At 42.5% G+C, this 21,040-nt stretch overlaps 2 protein-coding genes across 2 annotated transcripts in view; one reads left to right on the top strand and one right to left on the bottom strand.

Moving 5' to 3' along the window:
* Positions 1-21,040, bottom strand: part of LOC133012294 (astrotactin-2-like) — a 243,249-nt gene that overhangs the window by 38,786 nt on the left and 183,423 nt on the right. The window contains exons 14-17 of the mRNA XM_061080275.1: positions 19,682-19,806; positions 18,157-18,261; positions 17,128-17,307; positions 5,083-5,405 (exon numbers count right to left, since the gene is read on the bottom strand). Coding sequence (XP_060936258.1) covers positions 5,083-5,405; positions 17,128-17,307; positions 18,157-18,261; positions 19,682-19,806 — 733 coding nt within the window. The remainder of the gene's footprint in view (positions 1-5,082; positions 5,406-17,127; positions 17,308-18,156; positions 18,262-19,681; positions 19,807-21,040) is intronic.
* On the top strand, positions 9,644-13,383 carry trim32 (tripartite motif containing 32). The gene is made up of 2 exons (XM_061080285.1): positions 9,644-9,702; positions 10,959-13,383. Exon 2 carries the CDS (start codon positions 10,970-10,972, stop codon positions 13,025-13,027), a length of 2,058 nt encoding a protein of 685 aa, XP_060936268.1. The 5' UTR covers positions 9,644-9,702; positions 10,959-10,969; the 3' UTR covers positions 13,028-13,383.

Genomic DNA, 21,040 nt, shown 5'->3' with positions numbered 1-21,040 from the left:
TGAGGATCAGAAGCAAGTCCAGCCGCAAATTCCAAGGCTTTACGTCATTTGGGCCTCACAGACTCACTGGCACCAAAACACTATTTGGACCTTTCACTTACGTAGAAGCCGGTCATGACTTACAAGAAGGCAAAGGAGGCCATTGTGACCTCTTTAATGTATTAATCTGTTTGTCTAGTCTAAGCTGACCATATTACTGTCTGTCTTCAGAGGCTAATACACGAAAACACTGGCCAGCTGGCCCGCAGTATTGATTTATAAGACGATCACCAGTGGTTGTAAAGAATCTAAGTCAGCACACACAGGACACCATCGATGGTGACCTAAGTGTGTGTGTGTGTGTGTGTGTGACTGTGTGTGTGTGTGTGTGTGTGTGAGTGAGTGTGTGTGTGTGAGTGTGTGTGGGTGGCGTGCACACATGCATTGATGCGGTGGCTCTTCCAATCATTCAGGGCTAATGGTGTTAACCAATCGGCTGCTTCTAGGAACCATATCAAAAGTAGTACTTCCAGGAAATTGGACACTGGGGGCAGATGGAGGGTTGGTTCACCCAGAGGTTGATGGGGAGGGGGGTGGTGGTGGTGGTGATGGTGGTGGTGGTGGTGGGGAGGGGGGGGCATGCCGTGTCACAGTTGAACCCTCACACAGCAGGTACTGTTTTTAGGTGGGCCAATTCCGTCTGCTGCTTACATCTGATCAGACCAGACGTTTCCAGCGACGTGGATTGGCCCGTCACTCGGATATCTTATCGTGTGTTGCAAAAACAGAAAACTGCGCCAACAATAACAGAGCCAACGGAGGAAAAAAAGGATAAAGCACAACTGAAAACAAGTCAAACTACTTTTCAGTTATGATTTAAAACCAATGACAGAACCTACAATTGGGTATCGTGTTTTGCGTATAATAATAAACATGTGCTTCGGGGTTTGACAATACTTTGATGAAGCTGAGGAAACTGTGGAGACACTGTTGTTTTCAAGCAGACCATTATTGAGACGAATGGTGTTGAGAAAATATGAAAAAATTATTGATGAGACGACATCTCCCGCCTCTTCTTGTGAATATTGGAACGACATAAGTGATTTATCTCTAGATTACAGCATGCAAATCCTAAAACAAGGTTCATACATCCATTTGACTATTGTTGTAAGACACATTAAAAAGTTGCAAACCCATTTAATGGGATAATTGCCAGTGAATCATTCATTATCAAAAGGATGCATGGTTTATGAAGAAAATGAAGGATTTCGATGATATTTCGTGGAGATTTATTTCGTAGGTTCCCCCTTTTTGTTTAGTTTAATGTTTGAGAATTATTATACGGTTCATAACATATACATATAGTTTTACTGCTCCTTAATTTAGATTTGGAACTATATGATGTGGCGCTTTACATTACTTCCATCCATAGTGATGTTTAACATTGGTGGCGTGATAGGATGTCAGCAGTGATGTGCCACTTGGGAGGTCAGGTGTCCAACACTTTGGATTCGGACATTAAACATGTTTACACAGATGAAACTGTCCATGTGCTTTTGCTTTACCCACAGCCCTTAAGCAAGTCATAGTAAGGCTACAGGATGAACTTCCTGACTTACTGAAGGATTGACGTCCAGAACATTGACTTACACATAGTGTGTACGAGCCATACAAGGTTTATATAAATCTGTTCTGTTGCCGAGTATTGATATGATTTTAAAAATGTGGTTATTTTATGTTTTATGTGTGAAATAAACTATGTGCCAGACTATTAGCCAAAGATGGCATCAGCATTCAGGGTGTGGTCTTTCACCGTCCGTGCTCTTCATAAATAACATGAATGGGAAAATGCCGCCCAGGCACTCAGCATATTTTGCGTTCATCATTACGTTCACTCCTCAGGTACGTGGATGCTGGTTAAGAAGGTAACCAAAGGCAGGCTCTTCCCACCCTCTGAAAATAAATCTGCCCTGTTGTGTAATGCTCTTCCGTGCCCCTCCTGCACCCACTGAAACCACTCCAGACACGCCCCTGCGAGGGGCTGCAGCGTTAGGTTGAGAGCATGACAGTGGCTGCTTGGCAAGATATAGAGCATTCTGACCCATTAGAATCACAGCCAATTTGTTCAAAAGGTTTGCCATAATTCAGTCACAGCAACACAGGACATAGGACCACTGGCAGGCTCCACAGACGTAAGCTTATTTATTTATCCACTGAGGTTGTTTTTTTTTCTTCTCGCTTGCACTAAAAACATGGGAGTGTCTGTGTGCGTGCGTGTGTTTTTGCGTGCACGGTGGGCCTGTAAGCGAGACCACCTCGGTCGAGTCCGAGTCGAATCCAAGACCAGTTCCAGTCGAATTCAAGTCAAGACCAGGTTCAGAGGAAGCCAAGCCCAAGAGCAGAGCGATTTGCAGCAGTACTCAGTTAGAAGACAAAGAGGCAGTGGACCTCAAACCTTTTCTTCCAAATGCGGAACATAACAATTTGTTTTTTGTAAACAGAAAGATTGAGAGAACTTTAGTTTGACCTGCAACCGATGAATGCATGAGACAGTTTTGAGGCATTGCATTGATAGATAGTTATATATAAAATAATACATAACATAATGATAATAATAATAATAATAATAATAATAATAATAATAGAGATTTAGGGAATTTTATCAGCACTACCGTCAAAAGAAATAGCCCCTTTTATCAAGAATATTAGGGACATTGTTTCTGTAAAGTAAGTTTTTTTTAATAATGACATTGTAAATTGACCTGCCTGGGTACAGAAAAGTCTTCAGTTTAAATCTGAACTATCTGCATGAATGGGGACTATAAGCCGCAGATCTCTTTCTCTATTTACTACATGTTTTCATGAGATACTCAGGTAACGATCTTATATATGCTGATAAGATCTGTCTTCCAGGTATTATTATTACCCCTAATCCATAACTAGTCTCACAGGGCCGGCTCAGAATGAGGCAGACATGCTGGTCCATTTACTCCTGCTTCTTTTCAGCCCCGGCCGTGGTCTTTTCAAGGGAGAGGTAATTTCACAACGTAACAAAATCCCCCCCTGGCTTAATAATGAGAAGATTGATGCGACAGAGACACAACATGTCCTGTCAAACAATCAGGCGGCCGGGGGGAGAGGCCACTGAAGGACGCAAGAAGCTGAGAAAGGAGGGAGGGACAGAGCCAAAGAAAGAGTGACAGGTCCATGTAAGCCCAGTTATAATGGGCACATATTTAGACGCATGCATTCAAATAGGTATACACGTATAGTTATGACCTCATACCACTTAATCATATACTGGACAGCTAAGCCTCTGTTTTGATCGCATCAGTGAGTTTTTGGTGAAAGAAAAAAAAAAGAACCTCATCTGTGGGAAAGCTTTTGCAACATGGCAGCCGTCATTACTGATGTACCTATGAAGTACAAGTGTGTGTGTGTCAGACAGAGACACACAAAGACGGAGAGAGTGAGTGGTTGTGTATGTGCGTGGAGAGAGGCATGTTGTTGTGTCGGCCGTCTCTAATGCAATATACGCATGTCCCCCTTTCAGGCGGGCAGGAGCGGCTGGGAGAAGACGTGAAAGAGAGGAAAAGAGGAGCCGAGCAACGGACTCCCCTCCCTCTCCAGAGGTCGATGACATCAATAAGAAGCTAATAATCCTGCCTCTGGCTACCTCGGAGGGGCTCGCCAGAGCGATCCACTGCAGTCTGCCCCTTCTCCTCCTCCTCATACATCTCACTCTCCCCATCCCCAGAAGACCACGGGTTGGGCAGGGGGAGTGGAGGGGATGGATACGGAGGTGTTTTGAAAGAGAGGGAAAAGAGACATTTGCTCTTCCTCACGTTTAGCTATCGATGAGGCCCACTAGGGACTGTCTGCTATTGATTGTGCCTTCTTTTCTTTGGGGCTGTGGTGCTTGTTATGGGCGGCACGTACAGGGGGCTTTGTTGTGTGTGTGCATTCATAAGTTAATGTATATAGATATTATTATACATATGTAAAACTTTGCGTGTGTGCGTGTGTTATGCTTGTTTTATGTCTCTGCAGTAATTTCAGAGGGGAAAGTAATTAGATGCTCGATGTGGGGGGAGCGTGCACACACACATACACACACACAAACACAACACAACAAACACACACAAGCCATGCACTGGACATTCGGGTGCAAGCCAATGTCAAGTTGAAATCCAAACAGAACAAAATGTGGTAAACTTAATGTCAAGCGAAGCCAGAGCCCTCCCTCCTAAATGACCTAAAGAAATGTAATATGATTAACTTTCACTGCAAATAGACCCAATGACTTCTCATACAGGATGAATCATTAACACGACACGTGGTGGTTGAGCTGATATTACATTCAGCTCACACACACACACATATATAGAGAGATATATACATATATACATCTCACACATACACATCGATTTCCCCACAAGAGGAGAAAACCATGATGTCATCTTTTTTATGTCTGTATTACAGTGTTCGTTTCCAGCCGCCAAAGTTAACCAACTAATGCCACCTTGAGGCCAATTGGCACAACTGCATCACTAAAATGATTATATGGGATATGGTCATTATAAAAATGACTGTGCCACCACATGTCAGAAGATTATAGAGGCAAAATATACAGAACAATAAGCAGACGCCTCGTGCACTTGGAGAAAATAGGGTTCAGATCTGAATCCTTTTGTGATAGGGCAACACAACATGTTTGACACAATGAGTGCAGAGGTTGTTACGTAAACATACTTCAACTTATTTGTGAAATAAGATGACGTTTAGAGTTTGGATTAAGATACATTAATCATTCATAAACTATCAGAATTTAAAGTAAGATTTTCATTTTTCTTATTCAACAATACGTTGCAATAAGGTTTATTTCTGGATGTGTGTTTTTGATTTTAGTGAGTGTTGATCATCAAATCTCTTGATTCTCAGGTCATATGGTCATCTCTCTACACACACACACACACCACAAACACACACACACACACACACACACAAACACACACACACACACACACACACACACACACACACAAACACACAAACTCACACACACACACACACACACTTCCTATTCCCATGCTACTTTCTCACCTCTCTGGTGACGTTGTCTTGGACCAGACTGTAGAGGGGCACCACTCGGCTGACTTCCAGCAGCACAGGGACGGGGGAGGGCTGCTCCCCACTCCTGTTGTTCCCACCGCGGCCCCTCCCCGACACTCCTCCCATCACGGCCTGGTGATGGCACATGTGGCAGCCACTGGGACAGCTTCCCTTCTCCTCACAGCGGATCTCCACGCCACTCACCATGTCGTCAGACAACAGCTGGCTCTTTTGCAGCGCAGACAGGTAGCTGATGAATGGTACAGACTTCAGCTCTCGACGCCCACCTCCTCCAACGCCTTGGTCTGTTGCCTCTGGGAGGGGCGGGGAGGGTGGAGAGGATGGAAGGGTATGAGGGTACAGGTAGGAGGGGATGCAGATGGAGATAAAAAAGTCAACAACAACAATAAATCACAGTCATTTCAGGATGATGGAAGAAAGCATGTAGTCTCGCGACAGCTTTCTTTCACTTAAATACATTACAACAATTTATGAGTCTTCATTTGGCCCGGCAAAGAACAGTTACGGCCCTTCGGTTGTATAGAGGTTCTGCATCTGGATTTGTTTTACTTGCTGCCAAGGAAAAGGAGAAAAAACAACAACTAATCCCTTACTGTCAACAGCTTTCATGGACAAAGGATGAATGGGAGGGGGGTGGGTGGGTGGTTTAAAGAGGGAGGGGTGTCATTGGCTTCTTCTCCTGAGTGTCAATTATCACTGTTTGATGTTCTCACTGGAGTTTTTTTGGGGAAGATTCTTTCTTTTCTTTCTCATCGTTTCCTCTTTCTGTGAGAAAACGACTCAGAATCAAGGGAGGAACAGGAGAGAGGACTACTGCACTAATGAGTGATTGACTCGGATGACACATAAGGCCATAAGTCAAAATGGGAAAGTTCTGTACTACGTTTTATTGTGGCAGATGTGTTGATGCCTCTGTTTTTTTATATATGGTGCATATATCTGAAAGGTGAGAGATGCTTTCTAGTGATGAAAGTGTTTAAAAGTTGGAATTAATGACTAATGATGCAGCGTTGAGACAGAATGCATCATCAGAATGAGGATAAATCCCAATATACTTAAAAGTGTATATCAAACCCTTACATTGCGGATTAAAACACTGAATATGTTTAATGATTGAATGTAGGTTCTCAGTATAGAGAAACAAATTGAAGCATGTTTATTCTACACACACACTTACACACACACACGGTATGTACACATACATAGAATAACAAGGGAAACCCAAGAAGGAAAGGCCATTGACATTTTTAAGTTGGCCTAATTGGGACCAATTAAGGTTGATATTTCAAATGACTTATTTCCTGTTCAAAGTTTTAATGACAGTGAAAAAAAACACCCTTCATTCTCTGCGGTGAGACGAACAACACCGTAGTGCACGAGCTATAAAATACTGCGTGTTTGTGTGAGGGACAGACACAAAAAAAAAGTGTCTAAACGTGCAGTTTCCCTCTGAGTCAACAACATCAACAATGTTAAATAAGTTAAACCCCGGACAGGGAAAACATTGTGTAAACTCTCAGTCTTTCATTGTTCTAACACACGCACAAGCCAACACACGAGGTTTCCCGGCAAACATTTAACAGATTTTGAAAAAGAATATATCAGAAAAAACAAAATCAAGGGCTATTCTCTACCCAATATTTGCAGGGGGAAATCATTTCATCTTACAAATGTTTGTACATCTAAAGCATATTTTGAATAAAAATGTTCAGTCCACAATGATTAAAGCATGTGGTGAATGAAAACAATGAAAAAAGTAAAAGTAAAACTTCTTTTAACTTTTTGTTTTCCGAACAATACGTGACCACTGATTAAAAATACAAAATGCACATGAGAGTAGGTGCATGTATTTTACAGGGGATAGTATTCAATTACCAGACTATTATTAAATGGAACCTGCACCTCAGGTCACTGGAACTAGCAAATTCCAAGAAGAAAAAAAACACAGGCAAGGACATGACCTGTGGCACGATTTCCTCAATAGTTGCCATGACTCTGTTGTTTGTGTGTTTGAGGGAACGAGTCTGTACATCCTTATATATATATACATATGTACGTATATGTGTGTCTTTGTGGCTGTGTTTGTCCCTGTGTGCGTCTGTAAGACACCAGCAAGCGGTCGAAGGGGTGGGTGGTAACTTAATGTGCAACAGTATGTAAACAGGCGCAAGGGGTGGCCCGAGAGCACAATTACACGCACTTCTTGAGGCAACACAGACACAGCAGAGAGCTGTCGTCACCCGGCTCTCACAATAAAGCCCTGTAGGTCAGGCTGGCTGTGGCGAGCCGGTCTAATTCACGCTTTAGTTCATTTCACCCCCGATTACAGCTGTTAACATCCATGGTAACAATTGCATTTCATTAGAGTTTTGGCACTCAAATATAGAAGGGGGAGCAACAATGCATCAATGTAATGTGGCTGTCGGGGTATTTCCTCCTTCACAGTCTTTTTTTTTCCATCTATTTTTGAAACTGTTTTTGCAGATTTTAACAACTTTAATGTTTTATTGAAAATGGTGTTTTTGAGACTGGTACGTCAAACTGGCTCTGGCGTGTAATTTCCTCTTAGGATCATTGACATAATCTTGTGTTTTTGTTTATTGGTGTATGAGCGATGCACAGTTCGGCTCCGATCTGACACTCTTCAAGAGGGGACATTAAAACCTCAACCGCGTGTATTTTTGGTCGGTGAAAGGAGTGGTCGGTCACTTTGCCTCTTTATAAACTATGATGGCTCTTTGCAGTGTGGAATGAATGTGATGTTTATGCCAACACTCGCCTGTCAAGCGCACACAGGCATGAGATGAATGGAGTGAATTTCCCTGCCATTGATCTTGCACTGCCTTTGTTAATTAAAACGTCTTTGTAGACTGGTTGCAGTATAATTACTCATCAGGGACATGTCCGCCTCTAGCCGGGGTTATGTTGCCCCGGCAACAACAACAAAGGTGTCAGATATCTTCCGTAGCAATTTTATACAGATGTTAGATATGGTTGCTGTTGTTGCTTTTGCTTTATTAAAACAGCAGCAAGTGCTAGATGTAGCGTAGACTCCTGATTTCCCCAGACCCTTGTTATATCTAGATCAGGCTCTTTATTAATAACACTATATTTAACATAGGCTAACACTGATATAGTGAGAGGGTCATATGCTATTAAAATGTGTGGCCTAGCTGAGTGTAAGAGTTAAAATTACCACTGAATCTAATTACATCTGAGTTGTGGAAAATAATATCAACATTGCCTAGCAACAGTCACTTAAAAGGAACAAATATAATACAACTATGATACAATATTAAGAAAATCTAAATCTAAATGCATATTAATACGTTATCTACACATATTTGTCTATGCTGTTTCTTAGAGAGTCCCAGAACCCCCAAGATGAAATTCACATTACAGTCACATCATATAAAACACTGAGCCTATCCTGACATCTAGTGGCCAATCTCTTTACTTACAGGCTTCTCAACATCTGGATGTTTTAAAATGCAGTTGTAGGATAAGGCAAGTATTTCAGGTTTTATCTGTGAGACGACTTTTTTGTCTACTTGCCCTCTGAATTTAAAAAGTGAATCATAGTTGATTCTTTACAGGATAAAAACAAATTGTAGGTAAAACAAGTGCAGCATATGTAAACCCCTGTAAACAGCATCAGGCCCGTGTCTGGTGCTTTCTCAAGATCTGGATGTTTCCAAGTGCAGTTACAGGTTTGTTTACTTCTTCCTGCTGAAAGTAAAAACTGTATATATTTTTTCAAGATAACCAATGGCAGTGGATCATGATGGTGGATTATGGATCGTGATGACATCTGACTGTGCTGGATGATCCTGATCTTGGTGGCAGCTGATCATGGGCTGTGATTACAAGGCTGTCTGACATACAATATGCCTACTCCTCAATCATTTGTCACTGCTGCTCCCTTTTATCTCTATCAGACATTTTCCTATTTACAAATACTTTAAACATTGACAAACTTTTCCATTATGTTACAAATAGCTTCTTGTTGTAAACACTATTATTTTGTTGACGTGTCCAGCTACAGGCAGCATCTATTGCACTTCTGAACGTCCTGGGAGATTGATCCCTCACATTGGGTAGTTCCTTGTTGAGGGTTAAAATCAGAGGATGTTGCACCTTGTTAAGCCCAATGAGACAATCTGTGATTTGTGAATATGGGATACTCAAATAAAATGTGATTAACTGACTGAACTTACAGGATATTTAATTCGTATAAAATAATATAATTATAGTTTTAATGTGATACATATATAACAAAAAAATAAATGAATGAAACAGCAACAATAATAATAATAAAAGTTATTATTTGTATTATTAATATTTTCATTATTATTCATGTTATTATTATTATGTGCTGCTCATGTTTTCGGTCAAACCCTGTGAACTGCAGCAGGACCACGTGCACGTTCACCAGCATTGCACGTCAGCCAATCAGAGCAGCCGCTGTTGGATCCGGGTCTGTGCGTGATTACGTCAGAGGCGTGACGTGGAGCAGACTGCAGCAGCTGCACTGACACAACACGCCCATGACCACAGCCTGTGTCCCGCAGGAACTCTGAGGAAGAGAAGGTAATGACACGAACCGACCGGAGCACGGCGACAAGTTGTGTGTTTTATTTGTGTAACGCACATGCACGGACTGCGGCCCCGCCATGTTTGTAGAGATAACTGTCGCGTTGTGTTAGAGCTTGAAGGACAGCGTCATGTTGTGTGTACACAGGCCTCCGCTTCACTCCAACTACACACGTGTCGTCACAGTCGGTTTCCAGGTGACCACACCTGGGACGACGTCATGTGTGGAGCGACGTGACAGCGCTGCGGTTGTAGCTGGTTAGCTTCGTTAGCTTGTTTGTCGTCGTGTTGTTCTGCACAGGAACAACACAGAGTCCCAGCAAACAGCAGAGACTCGTCTACTAGCTTTCTCTTCGTTCTCGTTGTTGTCATGGTTTCTCTCTTTGGTGGCGATATAGCAACGAGTGTTAGCTTAGCTTAGTGTAATGCTCCGGTTGACAGTTGTTGTCAATAAGTCATTTTCATGTTGTGTGTGTCCATAACACAGAGGGGCTAGCTTGCAATGCTAGTCTTAGCCTGACATGAAGTTATTAACTGTGTCCAGAAGACAATGGCAACTGGGGTGGCAGTGGCTCAAATTAACTGATAAAAATGGAGGTTATTAAAAGTAAAATGATTGATGATCGTGTTTTGGGATTAATGGAAACAGAAGCACTTTGTCATTACATTCAACAACTATCCCTCAAAACACAAAATTGCCATTTATCTTTTCATGAATGTGGCTACAAGCATGGAAGTGAAAAAGAACAACTGATAAATGCTTCTAAATTGATAGTGGAGGTGATGAGAAAGCACGTTGACATTTTGTTTTAAACTGTATTGCTCAGATGATAAACAGGGCTGTGTCCCCATCCATCTTTCACAACACCGAACTCCCATTCATCATTTACAACATACAACTTTTGTGCATTCAGGCCAAACTCAATTAAAAATCCTGACTTGAGTTGTAGCAAAAAACGGCTGCAAGTAAAGGCATCACATGTAGACTGGCTCGAAAGTTTGCAAAGTTGAGAGTTGAGCAATGCATAGTGCTTATTTTTGGGGGGCCGAAGTTGTATTTAGAATATTCAGGATTTTGGGTCATTACTAAATACGGCTGCATCCAGTTAAATACACAGATGTGCTGCATAACATATTAAACTGGACTCTCACATTGTTATTTTCTACCGTATATTTTATTCAAAGTAGAATTTCACACAAAATGGTGTATCATTTCAAAATATAATTATTGTGTTGTGTTTTCTCATTTACAGACAGAGCCATAATGGAATCGCCGTCTTCCCCGCTGGACCCAGATCTAATTCGGGAGGTTCTGGAGTGTCCCATCTGCCTGGAGACATACAACCAGGAACACATGAGGCCCAAACTCCTGCAGTGTGGTCACACAGTGTGCCGGCAGTGTCTCGAGAAGCTGTTGGCTAACACCATCAATGGTGTCCGCTGCCCCTTCTGTAGCAGGGTCTCCCGTATGAGCAGCATTTCCCAGCTGGCTGATAATCTCACTGTGCTGAAGATCCTTGATTGCACTTTGTCATGCAGTGCTGCAGCTGCCGCCCTCATGTGCAAGTCCTGCTGCAGCCGTCTACCACGTCAGTACTGCCACGAGTGCACCACTGTCCTCTGTGAGCTCTGCAAAGGAGAGGGCCACCTGGATCAAGGTCATCTAGTGCAACCGATAAGGGTTGCTGCTGAACAGCGTCGCAAAGAACTGGGTGGCAAGTTGAAGGCTCTGCGGAATGTTATGGGTGAAATTCAGAAGAAAAAGACAGCCATTGAAAGCATTTCCAAGGCCTTGAGACTTAAATACCGCGCAGTGCAGCAGGACTATAATACAGCTGAGCTACGTCTTCAAGAGGAACTGAGCAGGTCTCGAAGGACATTCACAAGTTCATTGGCAGAAGTGGAGAAACTCAATGGGCATGTTCTGGAGGAGCAGACGTATTTTCTCAACATCGCAGAGGTAAAGGTGGTGTCACGCTGTGATTATCTGACGATACGGGTGAGGCAGAGTGATATCGCTCTGTTAAAGGACGATGGTGGGGGGAGTGATGATGAGGAACTGGATCTGAGGAGCAACTTGCCCGCCATGTTTCAGCTACAGGAGCCGGAGCTGGTCCGAGCAGAGCACACCCAGCCGTTAGAAGTGGGCCAGATAACCACAAACACTTACACCGTCAACACAGACGATGAGGAGAGTGCGTTGGAGATCGCACTTGAAGCTGATCTAGAGGGACTAGGTGGGGCAGCTGGGGGTACCAGTGGTGCAATGGGAGCTCCTGTGGATCTATACAGAGACGTCAATATGGTTGGAGCTATAGAGGAGGCGGTATGCGGTTCACCAGGCAGCTTTAAGTCAAAGTCCATGGATTCAGGTGGGGGATCACCTGGAGGAGCCGGGGCTAGTGCAGGGCCCCCAGTCTGCCAGTTTGTGAAGAAGATGGGCTGTAAGGGAACGCTGCCTGGTATGTTCAATTTACCCGTCGGCATCTGCGTAACACCACAGGGTGAGGTGCTGGTGGCCGATCGTGGCAACTTCCGTATCCAGATATTTAATCGCAAAGGTTTCCAGCGTGAAATCCGCCGCAATGGCAGTAGCATCGATAACTTTGTCCTGAGCTTCCTTGGTGCCGACCTGCCTAACCTCATCCCCTTATCCATTGCTGTGACCGCTCAAGGTCTGATTGGGATCACGGACAACTACGACAACTCAGTCAAAGTCTACACTATGGAAGGAGACTGCGTGGCTTGCCACAAGAACCAGCTGATTAAACCGTGGGGCATTGCTGCCATGCCATCAGGCGAGTTTGTGGTGTCAGATGTGGAAGGTGGCAAGCTGTGGTGTCTGGCAGTGGACCGCAATGTGGGCGTGGTCAGCTACAACCGATTATGCTCCGCCGTGCGTCCAAAGTTTGTGACATGTGACGCAGCTGGGAACGTCTATTTCACGCAGGGCCTGGCACTGAACTTTGAAAAACGCCACAATGAGCCCCATCTGGAGGGGGGCTTCTCAATTGGGTCAGTGGGTTCTGACGGTCAGCTGGGCAAGCAGCTCAGCCATTTCTTCTCTGAGGCAGAGGACTTCCGCTGCATCACTGGCATGTGTGTGGATGCCAATGGGGATTTGCTGGTAACAGACAGTGGCAGGAAAGAAATCCTCCAGTTTCCCAAAGAGGGTGGATTCAAAATTCTCATCCCGGACGGGCTGACCTGCCCTGTGGGAGTGGCCACCACCCAGAAAGGACAGCTGCTGGTGCTGGACTGCTGGGACCACTGTGTCAAAGTCTACTCATACATTCAGAGGAGGCACTCTTCCATTTCTTAGAGGAACAATCCAGACAAACTGCCCCTAAGCACTATCGGTTTAGTGGTTATGTGTTGGAAAAGAATCACATTTATCTGACTTCAGCTTTGCTTTGGTACAAACAATTCTTGCTCCAGCTTTCTTTGGGTTATTACTGTAAAGGAATGTTTCGTTCGGTTTAAAGAAAACTGGTTTTAATTTAATACCTCAAATTGAAAATCAGCTACTTAAACTGCCCCTACCAGGTCATGTGACTGGATTACAACACTAAAAAACAGACCTTGCAATATTTTTATGTGGAAGAATACTGGCACAAGTTGTCTCAGTAAAATAAGCGAAACGAGCCATTGATGTCGAAGTTAATGCAGACGCAAAGTACAGATTATTCCCCCCCCCCCCCCCCTTTCTTATTGGCTGCTATATCCACCAATTCAGCCCGACACTGTGAGGCACGGCTTTGACTGATTTGGCTCAGCTTTACAAACAGAGAAGGAGCCGAGGAAGAGCTGTAAACGAACATGTATTTAAATATGAAATAAAGCATAACCGAGGCTCTTGGCCTGTGAAGCACTTTATTATTGACACGTCACTGTTTCCTAGTTTTAGGTTTTTAGTAGCACAGACTCACATTGATGTTTCTGAATGCGGCTGGCAGCTTCAGAGTTGACTGTGCAGTTAGCTCATGGCAAAACGGTAACTGAGTATCAGCATCCATCGCATTGCATTCATTAACGTTCAGGGAGCATTAAGTGTAGAATATTAAGTTGCCCACAGGAACATGTGTTGAACTATAAAATAACAACATGTCCTGTGGAGGGAAGCTGGGTAATATTAGGCAATATTAAAATGTCATTTACAGGAGTCCTGAGGGTTCTATAACCATCATCTGGTAAATTAGTCTTTTTTTTTAAAGCTTTTTTGAGGTTTGCTGACTCAATGCAATCTGAAGAAGGGACACCTATGCTTAGTTTGTACATTGGATTGTTATAATATTTTCTTGTACTTATTTATATTATCTAGATCATTTCCAATTATCTGGAGTTCAGTGCATGTCTAAAAGGAACATTTGCAGATCAAATTCTATTTCTGTCGTACATCTCACCTCAAATTCTGTATCCACATTTAAGTTAGTATTAAGCTGTTTTGGGAATGATCGTGGATACTTATACTTCTCTTGGCACTATTTAAGTCAGTGTCTAGATGGTTGCTTCAGCTGTTATTAATAACAGTAACACAGTTCTTTGGTCCCAGATGACGGTGGTAACCTGTGAGGCCTTTAAATATGCAAGACAGCGTCCCTTGGCTCTGTTTGTCCTATTCCACATGGTCTCCGCTTCATTATACAGTTGTCCTCACATTACTTACATTGCTATGCCACTACATCTAGCAGTAAATAACACTATGACCCAGACCACATTAAGCATAAGAGTACACGCAGGCACCACAACTTGAAAAGCGTTTACAAACTTTGTTCAAACACGATGTTGCTTCCAGAGGAGTCGCTCCATGCCGTTATGGTTTCCTCACGTGTGGACAGTGGTCACACAGTGCAGGGACTGGCAGGAGTGTTTAGAACAGCACAACTACCGTCATCACAAACCAAAACAAGGCTTTGTAACACCGGGATTCCGGCTCTGTGTTGCTGTGTCTTCCTCAGGTTCAGAAACCAGACAACTGCAACCTGAGTTCTAAAGTGTGATATGTTAAAAACAACAGCCATACACAGTGTATAGCTAGTCAGTGCTGGTGTTAGTTAAAACTGGTCTCTAGTAGCATGTGTGTAGTGTATTCTTTTATCACATTTAGTCCATACGAAGCATAGGGAAGATGATGCTTTCAGGTAAAATAATGAAAGTCACCTTTAATCAAACATATTAGTGGCCTAAATATGGGGAATCAAGTTAATCATTGAAACCCGTGTAATAATATTGTGTGTAACATATTCTCTGTCGTGAAAGTCCAATAGTGAATACGCCTGCTCTAAGGCACCTTGTATCTTCCAGTCCACATTTGCTCATTGGAGCATAATGGATACCAACACAGTTTCAGCCTTAAAAAATAAATTATTTCACTAAGCTGACCTTAACACTGCACCTTGAGCCCTATTCCACAGTAGAATACAAATATAGATAACAGAGTCAAACATTGTGTTTTTAATGTTTTAACATTAAGATATTAGGATAAAAAAAAGACCAGAATTGAAGTATTAGGTGAAGTCTGACATCCTTGTGCTTTCATTTTTTTTTGTTCATTGTTAGGTCTAAATAGATCCTGATGGAGTCTGGGAGGCACGGCGTCCTTGCCCTCACGATCTTGTTTTTCCAGTGCTTACACTTTATTCATGTGGTCAATAGAAGTAGTCACTGCTAGAGAATATTCAGACTTGCGCTGACAGAAAAATGCAGAAATTACAATAAAAGAAAATAATCAAGTGTCCTTGTGTCTATGTGCTCAACATCAGAGTCTGAATATAGTTTATTCTATGTAATTTCACCGCTTTATTTCATTGCACACTCCTTCAGAGTTTTGTTCATTTCCACTGTTGCCCATGAACCAAACCGCCCCTGTGTCTTTCAGGTGTTCTGTCCTTTAGAGGCTGTGAATTTTTACAATGTGTTGAACACATTACAAACGTTTCTGTGTCGTCAAATTCATGTTTCTATTGTTGAATATCTGAGTGCAATAAACATTTATGAAACTAGTAAAATATCAGTTCCATGTTTATGTTCACTTGTCAAAAAGCTGCATCTGTTCTCAGTAGAATTCTGGTTTGTTTGTAAGCAAGATTTCGCAAAATTAACTAGGCGGTGAAATGATGTGCAATGTGTCAAGGAAGAAACCATTAATCTTTGGTGCAGATCTGGATAAACATTTTCACATTTTTCCCAGGGAGTAATTCATGCAGGTGCAGGATGTAAATTCAAGGGGGCTGTTGGGATTTGGCGTGAGGTATGGGTGTCATTTTAGTTTTATCTACTTCACTTACTTTTGGTCGGGTTTAGCTTTGGAAGTTCATCGTATATGTTTAAAACTTTAATGTTTACAGCTGTCAGATATTGAAAAATTAGGCGTTTCTCAGCAGTAGAAAGAAAATCGGCAAAAATCGAATGGTTATTAAATATCATCAGCTCAAAGTTATATAGCACTTGGATTTATGTTACTGTCATACTTTTAACCACTGCTTGATGTGAATGTGAATGCTTTTAGTCTGGTATATTTATGTACTTTCCTATTCCTGGGTCTTGTCCATGACAGGCACAATATAATGGATTGTAAGAGTTAGGGTTATGCATGTTTTCATTCCAGCCAAATATTTGATCGGGTGATTTTAATGAATTTCGGTCTAGACATCGACTCATAGAAAACACCATCTTTTCCATAAATCGTTTTGCCACTGAAAACATTAAACATTATTGCGTTACTTCTTGTAAGGGGGGCTGAAGGTGTTGAAACTTGATCCCCATTGATCCAAAAATGTGTTTTTTCTTTTCTTCAACAAGGCGAATCGCTGTGTAATAGTGTTTATATTGAAAAGCTAAGTTCCAATGAACAGCACTGAACGGCTGGACTGCAAATCAGCATCTTTTTGGATCGCAAATAAACAGGATTAAAAACACCACTTAAATGGGACAGTGCAGCAAAAGGCTTTGGGGATGCTGTTAAGTCACACTGATGTTTAATTCAATTCACGCAGCTTATGCAGCCTTTTAACCAGAAGGCGAATTAAGGGAGGATGAAGTCTTTAAACATAACCCAGTTTAGTTTGTATTTAAACAAAATTTTGCCCTCCTCCCTTCCTGTTCAGTTATACTAAAACTTGTTCTGCATCTGTTCACTGTGAATCTGCAGTATTTAGTTTGCTTTGATTTAGAAAAAGTTCAGCATTGGCTTAACTTTGTAGACCCCTGGTGTTTATGTCCATTTCTATTAGACCTGTCTCAAAAAACTTTCCAGAATACTCGTCAATATGTTTTAATGATATGTTACATAAATCTCTCTGTGACACATTTTGCTCCCAAATTCGATGTTTTGTTTGTGAGGACGAGATCTCAGTTCTTCCCTCTAGAATTCAGCGTTCATGCCTTTGTTCGGCCCGTCTTCCTGTCTCCCAGTGCGCTCACCTTTCTGGTACTGCAGCCAGAGCTGCTGCTGGGCCTTCTTGCTGGGGAAGTAGATGCTGCAGCTGAGCTCGGAGCCGAACAGAGCCTCGGACACGTAGTGGCTGCCGTACTCCTGGAGAAACGCCAGCAGCTCCTCACGAGTGCTGTCCGCCGACAAAGTCTTCAGTACTTTGGAAAAACCTGAAGGAGAAAGAGGATGAGGGAATTTTGGCGTTAAATTCAATACTGTAATACTACAACAGTATATATAATGAACAGTATATTAATACTGTATAGGCTGGACAGTAAATACAACACAACATGTTTCTTTGTTAATAATCAGAGTTCTTAACCTGCCTGTATGGAATGGTCTGTGTTAATGGTCAGGAGGTACTTCACACTGCTACGTCTCATTTTTATTGTTTGAGAGCAGAGATTTCTATTATCTTTCTAGGTTGAAAAGAGAAGTAAGAAATAAAATCCTACCTGGTTTGTCTACAATAAAGATTTTTCAAAACATTTAACTGAATTTGCTTTTTTCGCATATATCACTTATATTTACTGAACTGCTGTTCTTTTTTCATACATTGCATGTCGGTTCACAAGTTCACAACTTTTCAAAGTAAAGGCTCTGTAATTTAGCATTCAGCATAATTAAGCATTACAGCAACAAAACAAGCATGATGCTTTTACTTTGAAGACAAACTGCTGAACCGGAAGTCATTTTATGAATGTTGCTGCCATGATAGAGATCAACACTCACGACTGAATGTATGTGTCAGTACGATATGGTGAAATATCATAGAAGAAGAGAAGACACAGACTGAAGTCCCACTGTCTAACCCCCACTGACACCTACTGGTCGCTTGTTTAATACATTTTATATATAATATAACGTATGGGGCAGTTTAGGATCCACATACCGAGTGTGAAGCCGATCAGATGAATGGTTCACGAGAAACGCGTTCCACATAGAGACAGAAAGACAGACTGTGGAATCAGTTGGTAGATTTATCGATGTGGTGTCATGTGAATCATTCAGGCACTGACCTGTGGACAAGGTGATGGAGCTGAGTTTGACTTTGTACAGGTTGCTGCGGACTCTCCACTGTTGAACCATAGGGTAGCCCACCGCCTCACTGAATTGGGCATCTCCTAAATAGAGCAGAAGAAAAGGAAAGAAAAAGAGAACAAGGAGGCAATTTAAGACAGAGGGAGATATAAGGATGTCAACAAATCCTACAATTCAAAAGAAATGAGAAAAATCGGCCCCGTTAAGAGCAGCGGAGATTCGGAATAAATGAAAAGATAAATAAAATCCATCATTTCATTGGAACGGTTTATTGCAGACCCATTGTTATCCATTATTGCCTTAACATTGTTTATTATCGCGGGCCCATATCCCGGCTGCTCCCGGATCAATGGCAGATATATAGTGCAGCTTGAACTCCAATTGGATTGCTGACATTAGAAGTGAGTGCAATCTTGCCTCTCTCTGCAATTCAATTACCCAACTTCCAACATCGGTTTAGGAGTAAAGCCACGAAAAAGTGAAGAAGCAAAGAAAATAAACAGCTTACAGGAACCACGTTTCTGTGCCTCTGGAAAGTGTTTTATACCTGGGACGTTCATGCAGAGTGAAAGAAAGGGCAATTTATCTCTTTGTGTGTGTGTGTGTGTGTGTTTGCATCTAATTCTGGTAAAAGCAGAACCCTAGTAAAAAAAAAAAAGCTAAATAAATAAAATCCTCAGGGGTCAGTGTGGACCAAATGCCAATTTAACTAATGGAGGGATTAGGGAGCAGAGGTGGAGGTGCAGGTTTCCAGCTAAATATTTAAGTGAGTCCCCCCCCCCCACAGGATGGGGTGGAACAGTGGAGAAAAGGATAAAAGGATGAAATTGGAGGTTAAGTGTTTAGAATATCTCATATTTATGTGTGCGGGGTATGGATAGAAAAGAATACAGGGAGATAAGCCTATATCCTTTTAAACGACTTTGCACAAAATGGCCAATATATCAGCAACAGGAACACGCTGACACTTTACATTTTCCAGTTTCTATATAACATTTGTTGTGCATCTCTCAGGTGAATAGTGATGCTCACAGATAAATAATAAAACGGTCTTAGACTCTGGAGCTTCACAACTAGAACATTGCAGGGGCTTTTCAAACAAGCTACTTTATGTGTTGAAAATGAACACGAGGGCTTTGTTTTCCCATTGGCTTTTAGTCGGCTCAGAATATCTGAGGACATAAACCATGATCCAGAGAAGATCATAGAGCTGCCACTGAAATATGCAATGAATCAAATTGCTCTCCATGAGGGAGATAAAGAAGAAAGAAAAAGCACATATGCATTAACTTGCCGTACACGCACTGTACTGGGGCAGCTGCGGCTTGGGGTCGGTGGTTCGATACCTGCCTCCTCGAGTCTGCATCCTGGGGGTAAGATACTGAACCCCAAATTGCCCCTGACGGCTGTGATGAATGGGTGGATGCGACTTGTACTGTAAAGTGATCGATAAGTCTGGAGAAGGGCTAAACAAACACGGTCCGTTTATTCCATTACACTCACCTGAGAGGAGCTGCAGGTTGGGGAGGGGCTCTGACAAGACCCCTCGACATTGTTCCTCTACAGGCAAGGGGATGACCATGAGGCCATCGGCCAGCTGGGGAAAGTCCTTAATGAAATTGTTGTCCCTGAGAAGCAAAGAAAGAAAAGTAGAGATTATATCCATCCATCCATCCATCATCTAAACTGCTTATCCTTTGAGGGTCACGGGGGGGGGGGGGGGACAGGTCGGCCAGTGGATACACACGAGACAAACAACCTTTATCTTTGGACTGTGGGAGGGAGCCACAGAAAACCCACTCAAACACGGGAAGAACATGCAATCTCAACACAAACAGACCTTCAGCCAAACCAGGGTTTGAACCGGGAACTTTCTCAGTTGTGAGGCGACACTAACCACAGCACCGCCATGCCACCCATTGTCATTTCTCCGGCACACTAAAACAAATAATGCCAACACATAGAACAGCTTTTAATATTCACAAGGTCCAGTAGTTCTTTATTAAAAAGAAGAAAAGCTAGCCCGCCTTTCTGTGTGTCCTCTGTTTCTTTGTGGATTCTGTGTTTGATAGTCAGAGTTGCAAGCTCCACATTCTGAACTCAATAGAAAGCAGCTCAAACAACAGTTCACAAAGCAATATCCACAATCCCAGCTCCCCATCCAGCTGCCGGTCTCCTGAATCATTCAGAGACGGGGATTTGGAGACTTCACTGTTTTTCACTTGCAAGTTTTTTTTTTCTGTTGTTAGGTGTTGATATTTTTCTGGTCTCCTCGGCTGCATGGATGTTAGAACAAAGGGTCTGGGAGCTTATTGGGTGTATATAATTATTAATACCATGTTTAATGTCTAAACACAACAAAGTGTAGGTAGTTACCCATTCCAGGGAGCCACAGAATCAAAGAGTTCCTCACCGAATGAGTAAACAGAAGAAAAAAACATGGGTGCAAGGCCAAAACGTGCGTGTGTGTGTGTGCATGTAGCTTGGCGACCCAATAAAGAAAACAGTTGTGTCCCCCAGTCTGAGGGCAAAACAGAGAGCTGCACGCTCAGATAAGAACAGACCCCTCTGAATCTCGTTTCGCTTTCTCTTCGCTGCGGACGATAAGCACATGAAAGCACGATAATGTGAAAAGAACTGTGAAATATTGGGAGGGGAGAGCAAAAGAGAGGAAGACCAACATCCTGCACTATAGTAAGAGGTAATAAAGAACACCTATACATGAACACAGTGCATATTAACTCTAGGTAGGTTTTGAAATCTTTTCACAATCTATTTGCACCGCCACAATATGTCCTTGTTGACAAATCACTTGCAGAACAAACAGCAGTCGTCTGTTTTTATCGGTTTTGTTCAGGAGAC

This window comes from Limanda limanda, chromosome 1 (assembly GCF_963576545.1).
Source record: "Limanda limanda chromosome 1, fLimLim1.1, whole genome shotgun sequence".
In the NCBI taxonomy this organism is placed as follows: domain Eukaryota; kingdom Metazoa; phylum Chordata; class Actinopteri; order Pleuronectiformes; family Pleuronectidae; genus Limanda; species Limanda limanda.
The sequence above is the reverse complement of the archived record's forward strand: the minus strand, read 5'-3'. Positions and strand labels throughout refer to the sequence as shown.

Excerpts from the sequence above, each read along its gene's own strand:
- trim32 (XM_061080285.1), top strand. The coding sequence starts at position 10,970 with ATGGAATCGCCGTCTTCCCCGCTGGACCCAGATCTAATTCGGGAGGTT.